The sequence below is a fragment of the Psittacula echo genome (assembly GCF_963264785.1).
Source record: "Psittacula echo genome assembly, chromosome: 7".
Taxonomy (NCBI): Eukaryota; Metazoa; Chordata; class Aves; order Psittaciformes; family Psittacidae; genus Psittacula; species Psittacula echo.
This window is the reverse complement of record NC_137740.1, coordinates 16,338,745-16,363,214: the sequence shown is the minus strand read 5'-3', so window position 1 is coordinate 16,363,214 and position 24,470 is coordinate 16,338,745. Positions and strand designations below refer to the sequence as shown.

The 24,470-nt window shown below is 39.2% G+C and overlaps 1 protein-coding gene across 3 annotated transcripts in view; it reads right to left on the bottom strand.

Annotated features, from left to right (window-relative positions):
- The window catches only part of PRKACB (protein kinase cAMP-activated catalytic subunit beta), a gene marked incomplete at its 5' end in the record, with an annotated part of 73,761 nt that extends 50,066 nt beyond the window's left edge, over positions 1-23,695 (bottom strand). The window contains one exon of one of the 3 annotated variants that reach the window (XM_080622428.1): positions 23,450-23,695. In XM_080622428.1, the coding sequence (XP_080478554.1) occupies positions 23,450-23,495 (46 nt within the window). Of the gene's footprint in view, positions 1-22,786; positions 23,373-23,449 lie in introns of those variants that run through there. The other 2 variants (XM_080622429.1, XM_080622430.1) reach the window with 2 other exon arrangements.
- Between the last annotated feature and the right edge of the window lie 775 nt (positions 23,696-24,470).

The window sequence follows — 24,470 nt, the reverse complement described above, 5'->3', positions numbered from 1 at the left end:
AGCAACCCATGTTTCTTGGTAAATATTTAAATTCTGAACATCATACATGAGCAGCATTATATGAATACATATGTTATGCAGTGTGTTTGAAACCAGACTTTCTCCTTCCCCCATTATTTGGACAGTTTCTACTGAAGTTATTGGTTTCACTCCCTTAAAGGGGTGAATTCATATCTATATATACAAGTATCCAGACACACAACAGGGACACAGCCGTTTCGGAGACAAGAGGCCACACATTCACATCCTGCACAGTGTGCAGTGGGGTCTAGCTCAGATGTTCTGCTTTTCTTCAAAGCATCCGTTTGCACCCCTGGTTTTGCAATCAAATAGCTCCTTGATATAATTTTGCCCCACATATTAAACATTCAAGTATTTTTCAGTTCAGCCTGACTGCTCAATATGCCAAAATTTCTAATCATACATTCCATCTGTTTTCATTAATTTGTGTCTAAAAATAACTGGTAGCCTAAAATTTAATATAAAACTAAGGCTTAAATACGGAAGCAATTTAAAATAAAATTGACTGGGTTTTGTTTGAATTAAAAATAACTTAGTGTTTCATATGCTTAAACTGGCATCCTTAAGTTCAAACACTTAAATTTTTTTTGCATCAGCCAAGAAAATGCATTAAAATCAGACTTCTGGCAGTAAACAATTTAAGTTGGCTGACATATTACGGATTAAGAGAATAAAATGTATGGAGAAACAAATCACCACATTTAATAAGGTATTAATTTAATGATTCTTGTCCTAAATCAAATAAATTGGAAATGAGGGCCTCCTACAAAAATGTGTTGATTCACAAGAGTGAAATAGATCTTTTAAAGATATGATAGTAACATTTACATCAGCAACTCGAAGATTAATTATTGATGCAACAGGCTGAAATATGAAAGATGAAGGAAACTATGTTTTCTTTGCTTACAAATACTTAGTGAGCTGTTACTACACAGTTTAAAATGACATTAGTTTCCTATTCTCTGCTATTAAGTTTCCACTTCAGGATCAACTATGATACAAACATGGGGAACATAAGGCATTAGAATTCACCAGAATGACTCTGACTCTCACTCAAAAATAAAAGTTTCGCAACTGAACTGGGGAGGAGGGGGGGTGAAAAAATTAAAAACAAAAAAAAGCAGAGGAAGGGCTAGCAGGGCTAACAGGCAAGGAACTGAGTCCTGACACAAGATTGCCTTAGGGAGCTGACATGAGACAGAGGCAAAACCGAAACAAGGAGCTAAGGGAAGACAGGATGAGGGCGCTGCATCAGAAACAACTATTGTGAGAGAAGGCAAAACCTGAGTTTAAGTGTAAGGTATAGAGCAAATGAGGCATCTTCACCACTATTTTCCCTAACAATCAAAATAGTTCTATTCTCTCATGTTAAAAAAGAGGGGGGAGCGAGGGAGTCAGGTGCCAACTATGGCCTCTTTAAAAAAAAAACCAGAATCGGTCACAAAATGAGAGATGTTGCACAATGCAAGTCCCCGAGAGGGTAGGCAAAATTTTTCTAGATGGAGAAAGGCCTACCACTGTTAATGACAGACAAAGAAAAAAGCCTAACCCCTCACTGCCCTGATTTTTAAGCCATTTGAAGGACAACATTCCATGTCTATATACAATTCTACCCTTAATTCTGTTTTAGACATTAATTTTAGAAGGTCAAAGGCCAAAAACTGATTCAACACAATCTTATTACATCAACTCTTCATTTCAGTTCTCGAACTGAAATAAAAACTGAATTTAGTTACTGACTGCCAACTGTGCATAAACAAAAGACAGAACACCCATTTCTTTAATATTCTTCAATATTTTAGCAACTTCTGACTTAGCAGTAGCTGACTCAGGATATGAATAACAAACTACAGATATACTTTAGGCATGCTGAGAAAAAAAGAATGCCTCAAACACTGGTGTTTGTTAAATCTGTTCTGCCATCTTCCTTAATTTGTATCTGTTGTTGTTACAGATACTGATTGAGACGTTTAAGCTGTAAAACGCAGTGGCTGCAACACCACTAACATGCTGATGTCTTTATTTGAAAACAAATACATAAATAATCTGACCTTGGGGTTCTCTCTTCAGCAACAGATGAGACTGCAGCATTAAGGGTAACTTCAGAAAATCCAAATAGCACCACTGCTATTTGGCTCACAGGCTAAGCACTGCAAATATCCACCATCTATCGTGGATTGCTTGCCAACATTTGCCACCTAAGGGTACTCCCTTGGATCCCAAATTGTGATGCAACTCAGACTGCACAGATAATTAACGTTACTTCATAATGTTTTGTTAAATACTGATATCATCTCTGTGGTGCTGCTTCTTGTTGATATTTTTGTCTTCGTAACTCTCAGACTGAATTACTACAAATGGCAATTACACATACATGCTCAAAAGCCAAACTACAGTTAGTGTACAACACAACTGTATATTCAGATGCAACCATAGAACCAACCAGTTCAGCAACATCTCATCTGCTCTCCTTATATTTATCTGTCTTATTTTACAGATGCCTTCAAACTTGAAAATACTAAAATTCTTCACTGCCTTTTGAGATTCTCTCTTACTTTATTCATTTTCATGACTATGATAATTTGGTGAGGTGATATCCTGCTAGAAAAGTCCTAACATTTAACTTGGACTACATGCAGCAGAGATAGAGGAAACTCAACTGACCATTAAAAAAAAAAAAAATTAACTCATACATAACTTTTGAACCAAAACTCCATGATTACAGAGTAAGAAAGGTGAAGGCTGTTTGCTTTTCATTAATCAATATATTTTTAATAAGAGACATTTAATACATTTTGAAAAGCTGGTAGCATACACTCAGGGAAAAATAATTATCGTTTTGGTCCTGAATATAAGTTTACAGAGAAAATGCTTACAAAACAGAACAGAATAATACAATTCGTAGGTCACGACCTACAGCAGATATTTCATTTTCTATTGTAAAATCAGAACATTCTCAGGACTGAAATGAAGAAGATGCAGTCTTCCCAGCTTGCTCATTTTGAAAAAAGCATTTACACAATGCACCTGATTTATTTCAGGCTTTTTGATTAACAAACAAAAGCCTTGAAACATGGCCAGAAAGACCAATGCACAGTTCAGGACCCCATTAGGAGGCACTTTACCCAGAAATACGTAGGAAACCTGCTCTGCAATAGAGGCCAGAAGTTTGCAAAGTACTTTCCCAGAGTCCATTTAGATTTAAAAATAGATAAGTAGTATTATGATACAGCAGTCACATGTGGTACATTTGATCTATTTTGAGCTAAAATTAATAAGCACGTTGAGAACGTGAAGTAAATTGATATACTAATTGCCATAAAATAAGTATAGTTTTCTCTCTGTAACAGACTTGCTAATTTAAATGCATGACTAGTGAAAAATGAAGATACACATTATTTTAAGTTACTAGAAGTGTTACTATAAGCCTACAGCAACTATAAGAAGTCACTTCACTGTATTGCTGTATGCCTCAGTCTTCTAAAAAGTTAATTGTCTAATAAATATGTGGAGTTAGTTGCCAGTTTTCACATGAAAGCTGCTTAATAATGCCAAGTAATTTTAAAAAGCTAATAGTTTTCTTAAAACCTATACTCTCCCTAACAGAAATTCAGAAATGGTTAAAAGCAATAGGACTGTTAAGTCTGACTGCATTGCCTCTGCCTTGTTTTTCTAGAACACCACAACTGAGAAATAAGGATTTAGCCAATCACATGACTCCCAAGTTTAACAGCCCAGATTTTCTGTGCATCAAGGCTAAGTAGGAAGGTCAATAAATACTGTGGTTTGACCTTGGATAAGAGCCAAATCATATCTACAAACTATTTCTATACTGTGATACCATAATCTAACATATTTCTGGTTTTCTTACAGAACATAGCTGGGTGGGCTTTTTATGAGGTTTTTAAGAGTGCTTCTGTAAATTTAGTAAAAGACCTTCCTAATAGTTCCAGTAAGCAAAGGCTTCTCACCAGTACCTATTCCTTTCTCAAGATCCCAAGCTTTCTTTTTTAAACTTGAAGTATACCTATCAAATTGATGTCTTCTCAATTTTAATAAATGCCTCCAAATTGACATAAAAACATACAAGCTACAAACTTTGCCACTGAGCTACTGTATTGCCCTTAGCTTTACTGTAATTTTGACAAGCAGAAATGCAACCAACACGGGATAAAGTGAACTAATTTACTATCCACTTACTTACTAATTATGAATTTTTATGCATAAAGATAATAACTGACTAGTAAATGTCACTGCCTTCTTATAAGAAGACATGTACAAATCCAATCATATAAACAAGTACTTGTCCATGTAACTTCAGAAAACTATGTTTTAAAAACATTATATTTCACAATTTGGTATTCAAAAGCATAGAAAAAAGTCAGAATTAGCATCAGTTTAGTAACCTCATCATGGCCCTCTTTAACACATGCTTTGTAACAACAGATACAGTCATGTATTTATTTCTTCACAGACTGATACCTCCTGCAATACAGTGTATTGAACTGCTCTGGAAGTCATTCAGGATTAGGCGGTGAAAGGAATGTATCTGCAGGGATCTTTTATGTAGAGTGGAAAGATCTACAAAACTCTGGGAAGCAGCAGGACACTGATGATGAGGGCTACTGAATGCCAGCCATTCTTGAGGAGTGGACAATATCCCTGCTCCACGACAAGTTCCTTAAACCCACTATTTTCAGCTTAACGTACTGCGGCTTTTTGATCCCCCATGTTTGGATGCCTGTTTCACAAAGATGAAGAAATAATTGTAACTGCCACAAAAATTTATTTAAACAGCACCTGAATACTTCACAGGATTTAATATAATATGTGCCTCAAGAAATAAAGTCTTCATCACATCAGAAAGGGCTCTCTAAATAAGGAGAAACATTTTACCTTAATCTCTGTACCTTAGCTTCCTATTCATAAAACAGAAATTAAAAAACCTCCTAATTTAGCAGGATGTTATAAAGGTAAATTTGATGTTTACAAAACAATAATGAACTAAAATAATGACTTTTGTAAACAGCTCCCAAGGAAAAGAATAATTCGCAGTAAATAAGGCAGATCAACAAGCACTGAAAATAACAATGAAAATATAAATAAAGCTTGCTTATTGAGTATAGCTCAATGTCTCAAGCACTGAAAGTAGCAAGATTCCTTGGGAGTGGTGAAGGAGGAGGAACATAAAATACCTTTTGTTCTACAGTGATTAGAACTGTAAGAACGTAAGCAGGGAGGAAACTATGGTTTCATTTTATCCTCTATCCACTGTATTGCTAAACTTTGGGTAACATGGCAAATCAATTAACTTTCATACAGAACTTCAACAGAAAATTGTTCGAAGTGATGCATGCATGTTACTGAATAAATTCCAATCTGAATAAAAACATAACGGAAACATAAAGCTAATCTGGCCAAAACAGACTGAGATAGAAAGCAAGCTTGAAAAAAGGTGCAACAACAACAGAAAAAGGTGTGTGTGGAAACATGCTAATTACATCTGAAAGAATTTCAAGAAGAATCATAAGAATACATAAGAGAAACAAGTTCAATTCCTTAATAAAAACCTTTCCCCTCCACCTATGATACTGTTTTAATTTGCCCGATTGTTATCAGAGCTTTATGACCATTAATTTTTTAAGATGACCCTTTATTTATGGACAATACAGGTCTGACAGAACTGGAAGAGTCACACTAGATTTTATTTTTAAAAGCTTATACATTTATGTAAGAATTGCAAACTTTCTTAGCAGCAAATCGTCACCTTTGCAAAATAAACTGACACACACTGTGCACTTGGTGCCATATGATCATATCTCCGAGAAGCTGTTTCTATAGAGAAAGCATATATTGGTATTTAACTGCCCAGGAAAGGAAACCGATGTATCAGTTCAAAATTCATGTTTTAACTTGTTGATGTAAATAATAAACCATAAATCAAAAGCAAAGAAATATGAGTAGGTAATACAGCAAAATAATCTTCAGGACAATACATATCATTACAGCTGTAAGTCAGCCAAAAAAAGAAAAAAAAAAAATCATGGTGCTTGCACAAATGCACATCACTATTTGACCTCAGCTGGTTACCTGTTTCCATCATGTACTCCCCCCTTGAACAAAAATGGGTGAGATGCTGCTCTCTGCAGATTAGCTCAATTCAGTCTTGGGTATTTACAAAGAACATACAAAAGCCTACCTCTACAAAGAGGAAACGAATCCAAGAGGCCCATAATAAGGCTTATTTGGCCATTCTCTGCCAAAAAATACCTTGCTACATTTTTCCACAGGTCATGTTTCAGTGTTCGTTTAAACTGTACCTGTGGCTTTCTTGCTGTGCCTTTTATTTCCATTAGAAGCATATATACACACATCTCTACCAACTGTACCAAATGATACCCAGGTGCACTCCTCAAGTGCTATAGTTCCGCTTCCTGAAATATTTCAGGAGTGTGCTGCCTGTTTTTTTGGATTGGGGTTTTTGTTTGATGTTTTTTGTTTGGTTGAGGTTTTTGATTTTTTTTGGTGTTTTTTTTTTTTTTTTTTTTTTTTTAACTGAAAACACTACTTTGATTTGGTTTTTTGTTTAATCTACCACAGACAGCAAGGCTGCATTTCCATCCCTCACTTTCACTAAAAATTTATCCCACCCATCACACCATAAATGTCAGAGCAAAAAGGAGCAGTAAAAGAAACATATTGTAAAGGGTTTGAATAATCCTGTTCGTATCAGATAAAGTAAGATACTGAAAACCACACTGAAATAATGTAATCTTTACTCTAAGCAAAGCAATTTTGAACTAGTATTATAGTTAAAAATACTACCATGCAAAGTTTTTAATGTTAACTATACATCAGTGTTTACAATTTAAAAAATCCTTGTTATCCTGAAATATGATCTAAAAATACCTGCCTGAAATACAGAGACTGAAAAAGTACCCTACAACACCTTGCTTCAACAAGATGTATATGTCTTCTCTTTTTAAAAGTGGAAATGTCTTCCTGATTACCTGAACAGGTGCAGGATTTGAGGGGTAAAGTTCAACAAAACTGACAATTCCGCCAGCCTGTTAATTTCTATGCTAGATTTCAGACAACAAAACAGAAAGAGGTAGACGCATGGTATGTAAACACTTGTGGACAGGAAAAATACACTTCAAAGTATTTCTGTTAGTGTGAATACTAACAGTGCCTGTGATTAAAATCACTTCATGGTAATAACAGAAAATACTCTTCAATAAAGATGATACTTTCATGATGTTGCTACATGAACTGTAATAGAAACACTGAATTAAAACAGTCTCAATACTCATAAACCAATTTGTTCCTAAGCTAGACTTCCTGTTAATAAATTGCCAAGTAATACTGCATCATGCAACTTGAATTAATGAAGACATTGTACTTACATTGTCTAACAGAACACCAGAATATCTCATTTCATTGTAAAAAGCTTTTCAGTTTCTTAAAATGAAAATGACTTCTTAAAAATGCTTTTGCTAAAAGGCTAAAAAACTGAGGTAAGAAAAAAATTAGTAGTATGAACACATGCCAATAGAAGAGCAGCAGATCCCTTTCCCATCAATGAAATAGTTTTTAAAATTTAACTCTGAATGTAAATGTCCAATTTTTTTTCTAACCTTAGACACCCAAATTACAAAATAGAACTACCTCACCACCACCACTAGACTGCCAATAACTTACAGCCTCTTTACAAGGTTACATAAATACCATTATCTCCTAATCAAAATCACTGCTGTTTGCAATAGTAGCATCATCCATCCATTGAGATTCACATGAAAAAATTTCTGTAAGAGGATAAACATACCAAATACAATTTCCTTTTATACAATAAAACAAACACACCTGCAAAAAACCAAACCAAACCAACCAAAAACCACAACCTAATAAAAAAAAAAATTCCCTTGAAACAGGCTTACTGTTTTGGTTGCTTTGGCAAAATCAATGACTAAGATGTGAAAGGAGCATTAAATGGCCACCATCTCCACTCCTTTGTACATTTACTTAAAAAAAGGTAAAATTACCTCAAATTTCCTGTAGTATCTCACATACCTCTATGGATTATTAATGGATATTACAGAATTTTAAATTACTGATATATGAATGCTTCAAGCTGTAACTCTTGATAAATTAGCTACCATTTCTTCCCATTTTTCTAACTGCAACTCATGTGTATCACTCACCAACATGGTATTTGTCAAAATATAGTAAGATGTTTATAAACACTGATCTTACCTAGAGCATAATTACATTTGCTGCAATAGAACTGTTATCCTCGCTTTATTCAATATGAAAAAGTCACAAAATGGTGGCACTGGAAAACATCCTCTTCCCCTTGTTCAGAGATTTTCCTTCAGTTAAGTGAATTCCATCTACACATACAGTATATGCATACTTCAGTACGAAGTATGCTATAAATATCAGACTACTGTTATGACTGTATTTTTGCCTTCTTAAATTGTAACAACTTGAAGGACCAGATTTATATCTGCTTGTAGGTCATCTTTCAAAACTGTTCTAATTTTGCTGTCCCTTCTTAAATACCATCACTACTGAAGAAGTACTTGAGAAGAATGATTTTCTGGAAGCACTTCCTAAGCAGCAACAATGCCTAATTCTAAGCACAGTATTTTAGTACTTCACATAACAGTCCTCTAAGTTCAGTTCTACACTAACCAATGCTGTGACAATTAAGCTGTGTTTAGACCACAAAACCACACCAGTAAGAACAGATAGCTACAAAAATGAAGAATTGTTTTTGTTTGTGGTTCCAAACTGTCTCCTACAAAAGGATACTGAAAAGTTGTTGCTGCTGCAGGAGACAATTACAATTCAGATAACCCTACTCCAAAGAAACAAGAACCTCCCAAACAGTAACAGATGTCAGCAGCATCTGCAATTTAATCTTTCATGACAGAATATGCTGTGCCGAATGAGGAAACACCAGAAAAAATGCAATGCTACCTTTTATTCAACACTTCATCACATAAACACAAATAGGGGGATTCACTGTTTCATCATATGCTTAGAGTGCAAGGAAAGGTCCAATGGTTTCTTGTCAGTGAGGGCCCCAAAGAAAAGTAACATTAAAAGATTTGTGTAACAGAGAATGATCAGGGATTTTTTCCTAACACATCAAAAACTTAATATTCCTTATTTCCAATACGGAAAATCTGGGTTTTTACATGTGTCAAAGAGTTTTTTATATATATATACACACACACACATACATATATGCTTATATGTGCGTGTGTATAGTTATTTACACATAACACTAGTGTGCTTCTCTATTCTGGAAGAGGGAGAACACTCCTCATGCAATAATGCTATTGCTGCTACTTGTATCATTAGTAAATGCTTAATAGAGATAATATGAATATTGCTTTATTCTCTTGCATCTTTATTTTTCAGTATTTACTACTACTTTGACTCTCAGAAAACCGTCAATATTGTGTCTTACACCCATTATATGAATATAATGTCTTTTGCAACTGCAGCATACATTTTCCCCAAGTTCACTAAATGTCTCCTTTTTTTTCCATGATTAAATGTACATTCAACAGGAAATCACAACAGCTATTCATGTAACTCTTTCCCTCTTCAGGCAATTTGAGAGAAATCCAAATTCTTACCAATGCTCTGCTTCTCCTAAATCTCTATTCTCTCCTTCCTAATATGCAGTCACTTTCTATAAGTCCCTCTCAAGAGCTGTTGTCGTGGTTTAAGCCCAGGCCGTAAATTAGAACCACGCAGTCTACTTCCTCCCCCCACCTTTCTTCCCCCTCCTGGAGAGACAGGGAGGAGAATCGAAAGAATGCAACTCCCACAGGTTGAGATAAGAACAGTCCAGTAACTAAGGCATAACACAAATCACTACTGCTACCACCAATAATGATAACGATAAAGGAAATAACAAGGGAAGAGAATACAACACCTCACCACCCGCCGACCGATACCAACACCTCGCCCCCCATCCAGCAAAGTTCTAGCCCTTCCGGGTAGCTCCCAGTTACATCCCTGGGCATGATGTGCTGTGGTATGGAATACCTCTTTGGCTAGTTTGGGTCAGGTGTCCTGTCCCTGCTTCCTCCCGGCTTCTCCTCCCTCCTCCCTGACAGAGCATGAGACTCACAAAGTCCTTGGTCAGGGTAAACATTCTGACCAGTAACTGAAAACGTCTGCTTTATCAGTATTATTCCCAGGCTGAAAGTCAAGACCACCACGCTGCACCAGCTACTAAGAAGGAGAAAAAGTGACTGCTGCTGCTGAACCCAGGACAGCTGTACAAGTAACAAACAACCTCAAGCTCAACACGCTTGCTTTGCTACTCCGCTTCAGCATTACACATCACAGAATCATAGAAACTAGGTTGGAAGGGACCTAAAGGATCACCTGGTTCAGCTTTTCTTGGCAAAAGCATGGTCTAGACAAGATGGTCCAGCACTCTGTCCAGCCAAATCTTAGAAGTCTCCATTGTTGGGAAATTCACCACTTCCCTGGGGTGATTATTCCAATGGCTGATTGTTCTTACTGTGAAAAATCTCCCTCTCATGTCCAAGTCCTAAAGGACTGAGTGTGAAACCCTTGTGTTTTATAGGCTTTCCATACTGAACATCTACTACCCTGTTTTCCCAGCCACTGTGTTTTGGGCTTGTCCTCTTCACAAGAGGACTGGCAAGCAGAACAAGTAAGTTTGTATGTACTAGTGGAAATGAATGAGTCAATTTAGTTGGTGGAGAAAATTACAGTGTTCTGAATAGAACTGTGAAAAACCAGCCAACTACTATTTTCTGTTGGGAATTATTTTCACACAAAGAAGGGCAGAACTACCACAAGTAATCTTTTGAAAGAAAGGGCAGCAAGGCTACAAACTTTATGTTCACTTTAAATGAAAAATATATCCTGCAGAAAAATCGGTATCTTCACCATTAAGTGGAAAATTCAGTTCAGCTGCAGAAAAGGTAAATGTAAAGAGATGCCTTCATTTTTCTTGTTGAAGATCATACTGAATTTGCAGCGCTTATACCTCTAGCCTTCCTATGTAATTTAGGCTAGCTTTGATATATGGTTCTTTCACATCTCTCATTGTGCTACTACACAGATCTGCATGCCTCCTTCCTCCTGTTACACTCTACTCACATGCTGTATCTAAAATAAGTGTGTACATTTTAGTCATCTTCCAGTTTTATTTCTCCTAACAAAAGCCTGAATACATTCTGGAGTAGTTAAAAATATGAAGAAAAAGACTTGTGATCCTTTTGATGACTTTGTCCAAATAAACTTTACTCTGATGACCATGAGAGCAATCACATTTAAGAACTAAAATGTACAAATACTATTTCAGTCTCACTAGTAAGCATAAATGGGACAACTTTCACCAACAGTATTTGAGAATGGTGTGCTGAAGCACATCATTACAGAAGTCAGTCAAGCAATATCTCTGGTTCAAAGGAAGGCTCCAAAGAGCCCCTCAAATTAAAAACCATCTCAGGTTAACATATCTAAAAGCTTAGATCAACACTGTGTGACACTAGCATTTTCTCCTTCCCTTTATAGAAATGCTTCATACATTTTCTTCAGTGGCAAAATCGACTTAGAACAATGTTTCACCCTTTCTTTCACTTCCCTCCTTTGTATCAGTCCCACACAACCTTAGGCCATCGTTTAAGAGAGGTCCAAGAAGTCAACAGGTTAAAAGAGCAGAGCAGGAGCAAGGGATTTAAGCATTCTGATGACACTTCAGAGCAATCCTCAAACAGCTGTACTGGCACTTGAAGGGCTGCAAATTGTAGCCCAGACCTGCAGGGGTAGTCAGGGCAGGAATTTTTTCAAGTCAGCTTTACTGCCAAAGAAAACTCATCATGTAAGGACACTGTAAGCAACAGCTTGAAAAAAGTTTTGTAACTATAGCCTGAAACGTGAAGATGGAGACCATATAAACATGGGTTTTTGTTTGGTTTGGTTGGCTGAGGTTTGTTTCTTGGTTTGTTGATGTTTTTTGGTTTTTTTCGGGTTTGTTTGTTTAAAAAAACCCCAACAAACCATCATACCAGCAAAAATCAGGTTCTATTCTGAAAACACAGCTCTTGCCCAGCAGAAACTATAAAACTGCTTCTAAAAAAAGTCCTGAAAAAAGCATCAGTAATGCCAACAAGTAGCTGTGGCTATAACTGATCCAAAAATTCCAACAAATCATCATATAACACTACCTTACAGCTGAAAAGCAGTTGGCCAAATTATATTCTATATTCCTGCTGCTTGTAACTTCCCAAAACCTTTTGTTTAAAACAAATAAACAAAAAAACCCTCCAAACCCATCACCACCAAGAAAACTCAACTCTCCTGAAGGGAACAACTGTATAATATCACTTCAGCTCCTGAAAACAGCAAGCTTCTAAAGAGACACCACCCATTAAAATAATAACAGCAAAACCCCCCAAACAAACAACGGTTTGAAGGTATACAAGTAGCACCTACAATTATCATGATATAAAGAACAAACAAAAAGCACATCTTTCGTACAGGAAACATTTTTTTAATGCAACATAAAACTGTCTCATGCAGACTATAGGAAAACATAGTTAAGGACTGCAAGAAATACAGTTAAGCACACGAAGAAGACTAGAACTGTACATAAATAAGGTACTCACTGTAACAGGTATCAATGGAAAATACTAAAGGTGCTGAAACTATACAACACACTAAGTATACTTGGCATCTGTGGCAGAAGCATAATAAAGTGGCTTAGAGTATCTGGCATGAAACTAGTGCTCAGTGCCCTGACCTTCAATGCCACCTCTACAGCAACAACGTAACTCCTAGTTACAAGACTGAGGCACCTGTAAGACCAGCAGAAGGTCCTTGTCCCTGTGATAACACCTGCCCCCCCAGACGGTATTTATAGTCAGCTTCATGACATCCAGTTCTTCCTCCCACCTTGTCTTGGAAAATTCCACTATGCACTCATACTTCACTTTCTCACCTCTGGCCCTGCCCAGACAGGAGACAAGATCTCCTACCATCAGAAGACGCAAGATGCCAGGTGGACCAGCTTGTTCTCTGGGCTACATCCAGAGCCCAGCCAGGAAAAATACTTTAAAGAATGGGCACATCCATACTACTACGAAAGTCCCAAGAGCTTAGCTCCCTGTAGAACACATGCATGCCATTGCCTGAGTGGGACAAACAGCAACCCCTCCTCCAGCTTTTCCAAAACCTCCTATTAAGATTCTCTTTGCTTATGCACTTCCTCTCTAAGGCTCTATGTGATGCAGGATCTCTTCATCAACTCCGCTGGCTCTGACCAAGCTGCAACTAGGAGGAAGAAGCTTCACAGGATGACCCTGACACCTTTGGCATTTACTTCCACCTCTTCAGGCAGAACATCTCTGGCTAGCTTTCATTAGCTCCCTCTTCCAGGACAGAATAATATGGACAAGACCCATACTATACTCCGCTAAGGGTTCCTTTTATCTCCCTGGTTTTAAATTTCTTGACTCACACTTTTTTTACTAGCTGTTGCCTGGTTTCTCTCCACCCTCTTTTTCTGTAGTTCCTCATCTCAAGGCAAGCTCTAGTGTTTTATTAGGACTAAATTGGTATCTGTTCCAAAGGAAAAAGCCAACAGAAACAGTGACTCAAAGTGACTGCTTAACAGAAGCAAGAACAGGGCAAGTATAGGACACTTCTCATTTCTCATGCCACACAGAGACTGGTAATTTTACAGATCATATCCTCTATCGATTCTAGATAGATGTCACATAGTAATTCTTCATATGGAAATCATTCAGTACCTTTTGCCATCCTTGCCAAGCTTTTCCTGAGTATTCACCTCAGATGCAACATGTTTAATGTGCTTGCTGCCTACAAATGGTAACAAATGTTATCAGCCATGAAAACAGAAGGAGATAAAAAAAAAAAACACTTTGGACATACTAATTTAAAGTTCAAGAATGTTCTATCTTGAAGTCCAATATAAAAAAATATGAGTTAATATGTGAATTAAATAATTTCTTCATACTAAATGAGCAGTTGGATTATGATGTAGGTAGCATCAAAAGAAATCTTTTAGCAGAAAATGTCACAACAATTGACAAAATTTAGATAAAAATTGAACTGTTATTAGGTATTGGTGTAACCTTCAAGAAAATTAAGTTAATTTTGGCTTTGTGTCAGTTTTGCATCTGATCACTAGTCCTCAAGAGACTGAGATAAAAAACATCTGCTAATTTGCAAAAGAACCAGTAGACAACCATAAGAACCATTAAAAAGCACTATAAACCCTGAACCTCCCAGGCAATTCCTTAACCTATGAAGCTGTTGTAGATTTAAACTAATCACAAGAATTACTTGTTTTGCAATTTGATATTCATATAAGCTATTAAACTAAATAATCTAGCACCTTATTTCACTCTGAAGTTCAGTTCATATCATCAACTACCACTACAATGGACATTTTTAAGCTATAGAGAGAAACTAGTTTGACCAACGGATGCATATTGCAGCCTACTGCTTTAGGATGTCTAAACTGTAATTTCCAAAGCAGAGTACCAGTACTGGGATTGCAGTGCATGCACAGCCCTCAATTCCAGTGAGACCCCTACTTCTCATTACACAAGTTTTCACAAGGACCAAATGTATGTTGGAAGCACTGATTTTTATAAACTGCCTGACATAAAATATTCCTCAACAAGTCAATGAAAACTTATCTCCTTTCATCATAATGACACCTGTTAGAAACAAGTATCATGATCTTTTAAATTGGTTTGGCATGATTTTAGATATGTAACACTTTTTTTCCACTCTCTTTCACCACCTACCCTGTTTTTCAATAAGAAACCCTGATTAAAACCTCCAGGCTTCACATTAATCTATGGATCAGTTAATAAAATGCTTGAATGCAGGTAATTTGCATTAAAAACTTCATCTTAATGATAGACTTTGGTGCTGTTAAGTCACATTTCCCCCTGTGCAAAGTAAGACTGGGTTATCATACACTTAACAAGTAGAATTTAAATAGACAATAAACCTATTACTGTTACCTGCTAGAAGACAAACAAAGAATTTCAAACTGCCTAATATCACAGTAATCAAAACTAACATTAATTACTATTACAATGCACCTGCTGATGTATCCGAGTACATACACCCTTAATTATGTCATTTCATGAGAGGGAAGAGCAACGGATTCTGGGCACAGGAAAATAACAATCCTTTCTATCTTTAAAGTTTCCATCTTCATGCCAGAAATGCAGTTTCCTTTGCTTTAATTTTGTAAACCATGCTGCAGCTGTGGAAGTCTGTGGGTTTCCAGACAAGCACTAACAGCAAATGCAGTAGGTTAACAAGTACCTACTTGCTGGAAACAGCCTAACTTGAATGAAAATAAACAAGAAGTTCCTGATGTCCTCTGTTTAAACCTTACAGTATTTTAATAAAAAGTTAACAAGAGGCAGAGGGATAACTAAACTAATGTTTACCTCAACAAACCACCCAGCAGATCAGATATTCATTCATCTTCATGTGTTGAAGCATGATTTTCTGTGCCTTTTGTTTTAACATCACATGAAACGTTGCAGTGTTAGTCTATCACTCAGATGCCCTATCCCTCAGAAGAAATAGTGCAAGATAGAACAGTAACTCTTTGGCCTTCCTAAGCAGAGAACTTGGCTCAAAATGCCCACCAGGCTTTCTCTGGTAGAGAACAGCTATGTCATGGAAAAGATTTTTGCCTTCTCCAATTCTGGAGGCCAGTTTAACAGGAAGAGTGTATTTATATACCTCTATGATTTTCCAAAAGATTTTCTAAAACATTCAAAACTATGGCTCAAAATTACAGACAGATGATACCCTGATGTAAAGAACCATTGAAAATAAAGAAGTTTAGCCTGAGGTCATAAAATCCATGGCTTTTTTAAAACAAAACCAAACCACCATAAAATAAAAATGACCCCTTTATTACAAGGTAAAATGTTAAGCAACCCACAGAGTTAGTCTAAATCTTGCTTACTATATGTGTATCTTAAGAATACATACCAGAAGTCATTGTATCACAAGCTAGCAAGCCCTCTATGGTTACAGATTAACCCCTCTGGACAGGGAAAAAGTTGAAAATAGTGTAAGGATGAGAAAACGAATGAATAAAAACTTTGGAACATTCCTTAGTTTGATTATCAAATTGGCAAAAAGAAAACTGAAACTAAATACAAAGTGATAAAACTAAACAAAAAACTCTTCTAAAATACTATCGTTTTAAAGATCTATACACTAAGTATGGAGATGCAAAGAAGTAATGTTTTGCCATTTTTTCTCTATCTTCATATAATTCTAAAAGCTTTAAAAAATAAAGTCTAACTGCTACATGCTAACATCTCTCACTAGAACCTTCAAGCCTTAGAAGTAATTAATTATATGAACAAAGGCAGACAATGCGGTAGTTTAGAGTAATCACTTCCAAGTTAGCAGAGTGAGGTCTTAGGAAACTATTGAGTTAATCTAATAGCTCAGTGCTAAGAGACAAGACTCCTTGCCACCTCACCATTTCATCACCAACAGTGCTTTCAGCGCTTCCTTTGAATCTGTCTATTGCCATCTGACACCTCAAAGAATTGATCTGGCATGCAAAATAATTATAGATAACCAAAGAGATAAAACCCACATGGTTTTCTGCCTATGTAAAACAGCTTATCAATGCATCAGAAAAAAAACACTTGAACTCTGACTTATGAAGCGTCTAGCAATAAAACCAGATTTTTCAACAGTACAAGCCAGCAAATGGGCTCAGCCATTTTGTGAAACCTTAATCTTAGTGGAAATTGTTCTGCTGCGATGCTGAAGAAACAGCAAGCAGGATGGCAATGAGACAGCCTCAACCAAGCACTGAAGAGACCATCATTTACTGCTGCTGATTCTGAACACCACAGACATGGCTACCCCAGTATCTTCCTTTCAGCTTCCTGCACAACAACATCTACATACCTTCAAATTGCTTTATACTGATTCTCCTGCTACATAGACAAATAGTCTCATCTTGTATTTCTCATCTGTCTGTATTCAACAACAAAAACATGTAGGTTTGGGAGAACAAACTGTCTACTTGGTGTTTGTATAAACAAAATGGGGTCCTGATTCAAGACCAGCCCTACTGAACACCAGGATAACACAGAGGAATGTGTGTAATCGTTTCCCAACCATACCAGGGGTAGAGAAAGGAGAAAAAAAAAAAAAGGTAAAAAAAGGAAAGTAATTTAATGATTTTATCTTCTAGTTTCGAAACTCCTAAGACAACACATTTCTCGCTTCACTTACCTCCTTAACAGTTTCATTGCTACTTTGTCCTCTCTCCCATTCTCCAGGAAGCATTTCTACCTCACAATGTAGAAACCATTTACGGGAGGAAAAGACTTGCAGTACAGCCTGAAACCACAACACCACAGCTCTCCTTCTGGCAAGAGCAGTAGGTCAGGCAGCCCCTATTTTGTTCCTGCTATCCAGTGCCACCTCTGTGTCATACCTGCACTGGTACAACTGCTAGGGCAGCTGCAGTGAACTGGATCAGGAAGCTGATCCAGGTTAAGTAAGTCTCTTCTGCTTTCCCTTTTCTGCAGGGTTATTTTTAACCTAGATCAATCTCAGATTCAGTTCACCTTGTTGTCTCATAAACAGTTGCTCCAGCACACTTGAGGGCACAGAGGCAGGAGAAGCGGCAGGCACAGAAAAGCAGAACTGCAGCTGATAGAAATGCTTATGAAATAGCACCTTGCACCTGTAACAAAGACAAAGCTTGAGAGCAGCACTGCAGGGCAGACTCCGCAAAGTTCTAGCCCTAAGTTTTACAAGTTTATAAGAAAAATCCTCACGGACTGAAGGTTCCTAACACTGAAAGCTCTGCAAGCTTAAATGAGCAGAAGCACTGATTAAAAAAAATGCACTGTACTTGGATCTGATCCGGAACTAGCCTGCTGTGTAGCAGAGACAATATCCTTTATTAAACTAACTGCTGTAGCTTAAAAAAAAAAAAAAGAGCTTCTGGGCAAACAAGCCCTTCATGATGTCTAAAGTAAGGATGCAGGCAAAACACATAAAATCTGACAGCCATCCAAAGGCCTTTCCACAGCTCTGTCCAAAGGACAGATGTGTCGGTTATGGAAGAAATTAACTAACTGAAGAAGACTCCCCAACAGCCTGACACACAGTACAAAGCAGGGCAGCCTGCGACCCCATAACTTGCAGTGTTGCGATCTCACAGGTTTTTCACTTACTTCTCTGTCCACATTCTGCTCCCCATACTAATGAGACAGCTTTTACAGCACAGACATAGCCTTAATTACACTGAGGAACAATGCAACTGCTGCCAAAAATATGAGAAATCTGAGTATTTTTCAAGATACTACTTTTGAATGTGTCATTTCTACGAACGTGGATATATGGGTAAATGAACGAACACTAAAGAAAGCCAGCAACAAGGGAATGTCAAGTAATTTAAAATATTCCATCTTTAAAGCCATCTGAGGCTGTAATAAAGGCTCAACTGCAACAGCTAAATACATAAACTAATTTGTCACTTGGAGGTTCTTCTGACCTTTTGTTACGCTACCATGTGGCTACCATTTACTGAATGATAGGCGCTTTCTTGCTAGTCCAAGCTGTGAATAAGCATTTTGATTTTAATTAAAGCAGAATTTTCAGATGGTGCCTCTTTTCAGATGGTGCATACTGGCAGTCTTACATTGGTTATTACAGCAAAGGAATCTTTAGTTCTTCAGCAGGTAATAAGTACTCCTGATACTCAGACAACACTGAAAATTCCTTATTTCCTTATTGCTGAAACCCAACTGATGAATAGTAAGACAATAACAAGCCCAAAAGTATAAGGAAAGAAGCTTTTTATGCGTCGTTTAGAGATGTTATCCATACAGTCCATTCCAGCATCACTGGAATATATATTGTTAATTACTATTTATACAATACATACTATAGCTGATGATTCCAGAACATGTAAGCAAGGCCTCTAAAGCTATCCATTTCAAAATCAGAGAGCATAAACATACAGAGCAAAAGAAAAACAACTGTTGAACAATACCACACTTAAAAACACTGAAACAAAGTCTCTGGAAGAGTCAGAGGGAATTGGCAAGCTTGGAAAAGTAATGGACAAGGAGCTTTTCACCTCCACTTCACTGATTTTAATCTAATCAAGGATAGTAATAACAGAGCTTTGCCTCATCCAGTCTTTACAAGAAACAAACTTGTGGTCTCTTTTGGTTCTCAATGAGTAAATACAGCAGAATGACCCAGCACTGAATGCACATGAGAAATAAGAAATAAAAAAAAAAAAATAAATCTTAGTTCCAAGAAATGTCCCCTGAGGAAGTTAAAATCTATTGGCAAAGGAAAATGAAGGAGGCTGCATCTTCCTGTCAAGCACATTTCAAAGAAGCACTACTTACAGAATAATTATAAGAGTTAAAAAGGGAAGAACTGACTATAATAGGAACTCTGTCATACTGAATATATTGTAGTGGGAACACTTTGAGGAGGGGTGAATGAACATAAAACTCACATGCAGAATACACATCACACACACTGTACTTGGGTATTTAAAGACCACAGAAGTTGAAGTTAGTAAAGCCATTCTAGATTAACAAATTCCTCTTTCACTAAAAGCTGGAGATATGGCTACCAGGTAAGAGGGTATGTGTACAGAATTATGCTTTGAAAACCACGTATAGTTTAATTTTAAGCATACATTTTAATAACAATTTACTACCACATATTGCTATAGAAAAAGCAGCAAAGATCATTTGAATCCTGGCTAACATAACCCAGGAGCCAAGCCTATGTGGTCTGAAGATCTGTTGGAAGAAGAGAAAGTATACATATCTGCCAGTCACTCAAGACTGTGTTCTAATCATCTGGTCTCTAATCCAGTTTGGTGATTAAAAAGAAACAGACAAGATCACAGCTAAGTATGATTGAATCTAGGAAAAAACAAACCAAACAAAACACCTGTGAGATTACTAACTAATTTCTAAACAAACTTTTTGCTATCATGTATGACATTTTCTTGCACATCTAAAGGGGCAAATAATTCAGAGGCACACATCGTAATTACTTAAAAAAATCTGTATTATCAAGTTACCTGAAGGAAAAAAACCCAAACACCAAAAACCCCAATGCTACAGCTTTCTACAAACTTTACAATTTGCAGGGCTTACATTCATTCCAGCTCATAAACTAGTTCTAGCAAAGTTAAAACATTCCTGTTTCATATAAAATGAATAATGACCTTGGAAGTAACAGATTCACTTACTGGGTTAAAAAAATACAATATAACCTTTTTTAAACTCAAGAGATGTGTTGTAGTTACATTTACTTTGTGTGCTACTTCAACAAATGATTCCAAGACAATGAATATTAAAGCAGCTAACATTTTCCTACAGTAATTGCAACAAGTTAAGATAGACTTCCTGGGGCTTTTTTTACATATATATATATATATTTAATCTACTACATGTTGACATTTTTAACTCATGGGTTGCAAAAGAAATTTTCTCAACTACCATAAATCAGCAACTGAAAAAAAGAACCCCAGCAAACACAAATGACGAATAATTAAATGAATATTAGGATGAGGGATCAAACTTAGTCAAACTTTTAAGAAAACTAACAACTGTGTCTCTTCAGACTCATAATGAAAAATATTTACACTGTTATTCTAAAAGACCCTCAGAATTTGCAGGCTGCTGTGCCCTGTGGAAAACCATGAACCCATTTAAAACAGGTACAGAACCCTTAAGCTTCTCTTTTGTAAAGGATCACTTCTTATTTTGGTCCCCCTAAATCAAAAGTCACTGCATATTAAGAGAATCTGGAACAGAAGGGCACAGAAGGAAAGCCTTAATAGGCTACGCTGAAGCTTCCCATCTTCTGTCTACATAGCCATGTATCTCCCCTGCTATGCAAGCCTGGTTCACTTTTTTGGTGGCTAGGCTGAAGAAAATTAACCAGCATTCGGATTTCATTCACCTGCAACTTCTGCCTAGAAATACTCTGAAACATTTGCTCCATTCTATTACTGGTGTTCACCTATAACTGGTTTTATTCCTCTTTGCAGCCCAAGTGAAGTAGCAAGTATTGAAGGTATCTGAATATACATGGAAAGCTAAAGTAAACAAGAAGAATATAAGGGCCGCATTTACTGTGCTGACCACAGATAGTGAAAGAGGTCTCAAATTACACTTCATGAACTTCATGAAGTACAGTTATCAGTGGAAGCTGCGTTACCCTTCATTGTTCTTTCAGGGACCTTAGCATGTCCTTGATCCACACAATACCATAAGCTCCACGCACAGATCAAGGGCATAACATCACCTTTATGAGTCAAACCTGGATATTTTTCTGTTACCACTTGAAATAATTTCATTTTCAGAGTTCTGAAGTTTAGAATATGTGCTACTAAGGACACTTAACACACAAACCAGGAAAACTGGTCCAACCATGCATATGCATATCAGAAATAATAAAGCTCTGTCACATTTTATGTTTTCTCAGTTTTCAGTGTTCATGTATTGTATCAACAGACTACACATCAACCTTCACTACCAGTAAACCAAGTCTTGCTTCTCGTAATTTATTATGTGTATAGTATTCATATACTATAGATTCTCCATAATAAGGGAATCCTGGTCTTTCCCAGCAGTATGGCAATGATGAAGAAACAGAAGTTGAAACATGACAGAGCTTTCTGCTGCTAAATATACTGAGTAACTGAACATCTGAGCTTGATATCTTCAGTGTCATTTCATTTTTAAACTCTAACAAAAGGAGAGAGGAGTTCTGAAGCAAACTCCTCCTGCAACCTGAAAATCATTGTATTTGGTAATATAAGAAAATAATTTATTACGAATTAGAAGTAAACACTGCGTCGTGTAGTGTTATTTAACTGTACACATTAATAACGATATAGCTACTACGAAGTACAAAATGCAGTGTTGTCATCTGAAGTACTTCAAACAACACACCCACACTCCCTCTCTTTCCCCACACATATCTTTATAGGTAGGCTAAAATACTCCCTATCAAAAATTAACGCATTCTGATAAATAAATAAAAAACACACTTAACAGTAATGGTCAAATACTTATAAACATCTGGATTGTGAAATCTATAATAATAACAATAATACTAAGATAAGATGCAAGAACTGGAAGGCAAAACCACAGAGCAGGACTGGTTGGTGAAGCAGAGCCCGGGTCTCACACCCAGAGACACCCATACAGCTCCCCAAGAGCGGAGAAATATGTGGGTAGGCACCAGCCAACACAAATGAGGTTACTCGGTCCTACCCCAAGCCTCAAATAGTAAACACTCAAAAGGTAAACAAACTGCCAAAAAAAAAAAAAAAAAAAAAAGTAACTTGGATGTTTAAACTTCTTTCCACTTTAACACGGCCCAAGGAATTTCCAGTAACAAAGGGTATTGTTGTAGGAACACTGAGCTTGCACAACTGGCTGCTCTCTACGTCTTGGCTTTTCTCTTATCCATCACAAACATACCCGAAGTTTTCCACTAGAAGCAAAGTAAGGAAGTTAACTTGCTAAAAATAAAGTCTGTATTCCTCCCCCCAACTGAATCAGCTTTATAACATTTTAAGATTAAGCTGAAATATTTAGGAAGAAGAAAACAAAACAGCAAAAAGCACCCGGCAATGACAAGTTCAGATCAATGCTTTTGTCTTCCATTTTACCCAGGGATCTGGAGAGCAGCGTTTGCTCTGCCGGCGCGCTCCCGATGTAAACACGCCGTGGGGCTCAGACCGTGCCCCAGGAGCGGCAGCACCGGCGGGGTCAGCGGGGCTGCACGATCCGGGCAGGCTCAGGAGTTTCTGACCTACATTTCCCGCAGCGGGATGAAAACCCTCCCGCCACAGACGGAGCGCGGCGCGGCGGGCGGGCGGCCTCCCCCGCCGGCAAGGGTGTGTTCATGGGTGGGGAAAGCGAGCTGGCCGGGGCCAGGATGGAGGCTGGCGGAGGCGCTGACACCTGCCCGCCGACACTCTGGCCCCGCTGTGGAGCGGCTCCTCCTTGGTCAGGGACAGACACCTGCTGCAGGACAGCCGGACGCGCGGCCCGGCGGCAGCCTCGGCCCGGCAGCCGCAGGCGGATTTATCCCTCATTTTGCCTCAGGCACTAAACCCGGAGGCCAGCTCTCCGCGGGGACGAGCAGGCCGCGCCGAGCCAACGACCGACGCGCACAGGCCTGCGCGGGGCGGGGGGCTCGGCGCCTCAACCACTAGGCCGCGGGGCCTGCGGCAGCAGCGTCGGGCGGGCGCGCCGGGCCCAGCCCGCCGGCCCCTTTTCGGGGAGAGGAGCTAGGCGCCAGGCAGAGGCGGCGGGTCCCCCTCACTCACCGCTCTCGATCTCGTTGCCCTTCTTGGCGGTGGCTGCGTTCCCCATGGCCGGGCCGGGGCGGCGCGGGGCCGGGGGGGGCGGGAAGTATGCCGGGCGGCTGCGGCGGGAGGGGGCAGGGCTCTGCTGGCGGGGCGGCGCAGCCCGCGGGCGCGGCGGCGGCGGCTGGTTCCCCTCGCCCCGCGCTAGGGCTCTGTGTCTCCGGCCGCCGCGGAGGAGGAGGCGAGCGCTCTACCCCCCTCCCCCACCCCGACACACGGCGGAAATGACGGCCGGGGCGGTGCCTCCTCCCTGCTACGCCGCCCGCCGGGGGCGCGCGGGGCGCGGGATGCCGCCGTCCACGGGTCCGGGCTGCGCCGCTGCCGAAGGCGGGGGGCGCTGCCCCGGACGCCGGGCCCGAGTGGAGAAAGGGACGGACAGACATAGGGGCTACAGGAGCTTGGAGCGGCCCTCTCCCATGCCGGCGCTGGCTCACAGAGGGCCGGGGCGGGCGGGTTGCCCTCGGCCTCGGCGCCTGCGGCGGGGGCGCGGCCGCCTCCGCGTACCCCCGGCCAGCGCCCGGCCTCACGGGGCTGTGGCGTGGAAGGGGCCCTGTGCCCTTTGTCCAGACCTCCCTCCCGCCCGCAGTGTGCGGCTCTTCGGTCGGGGGCGCGGCGTGCGGGGCCCAAGGTGACCCCAGCGGCCAAGCGCTTCGGGGCCTGGCGGCTGCGCCCGCCTGCGCTTGGGGCTCGGCCGCATCCCCCGGAACATCGTTGGCCGCTCCGGGATACGCGCTCCGCGGGGCCGCCATCCCGTGGTCGCCGGCTGAGTCTTCCCGACCCGTCCTGGCTGGGCCTGCGCCGCGGCAGCGAACATGAGGGAAATCGCGCTTGCCGCCTGTTCACAGACTGTTTTTACACGGCTCAACAGACTACAGGAACAAAATACAGAGAGTAAGAGAGCTGCCAGGAAAGAGGTTTTTTTTTTTTACTCCCCCCTTTCGCTGCCTCTCATGTCATAAATAGCTACACTATGCATTTTCAA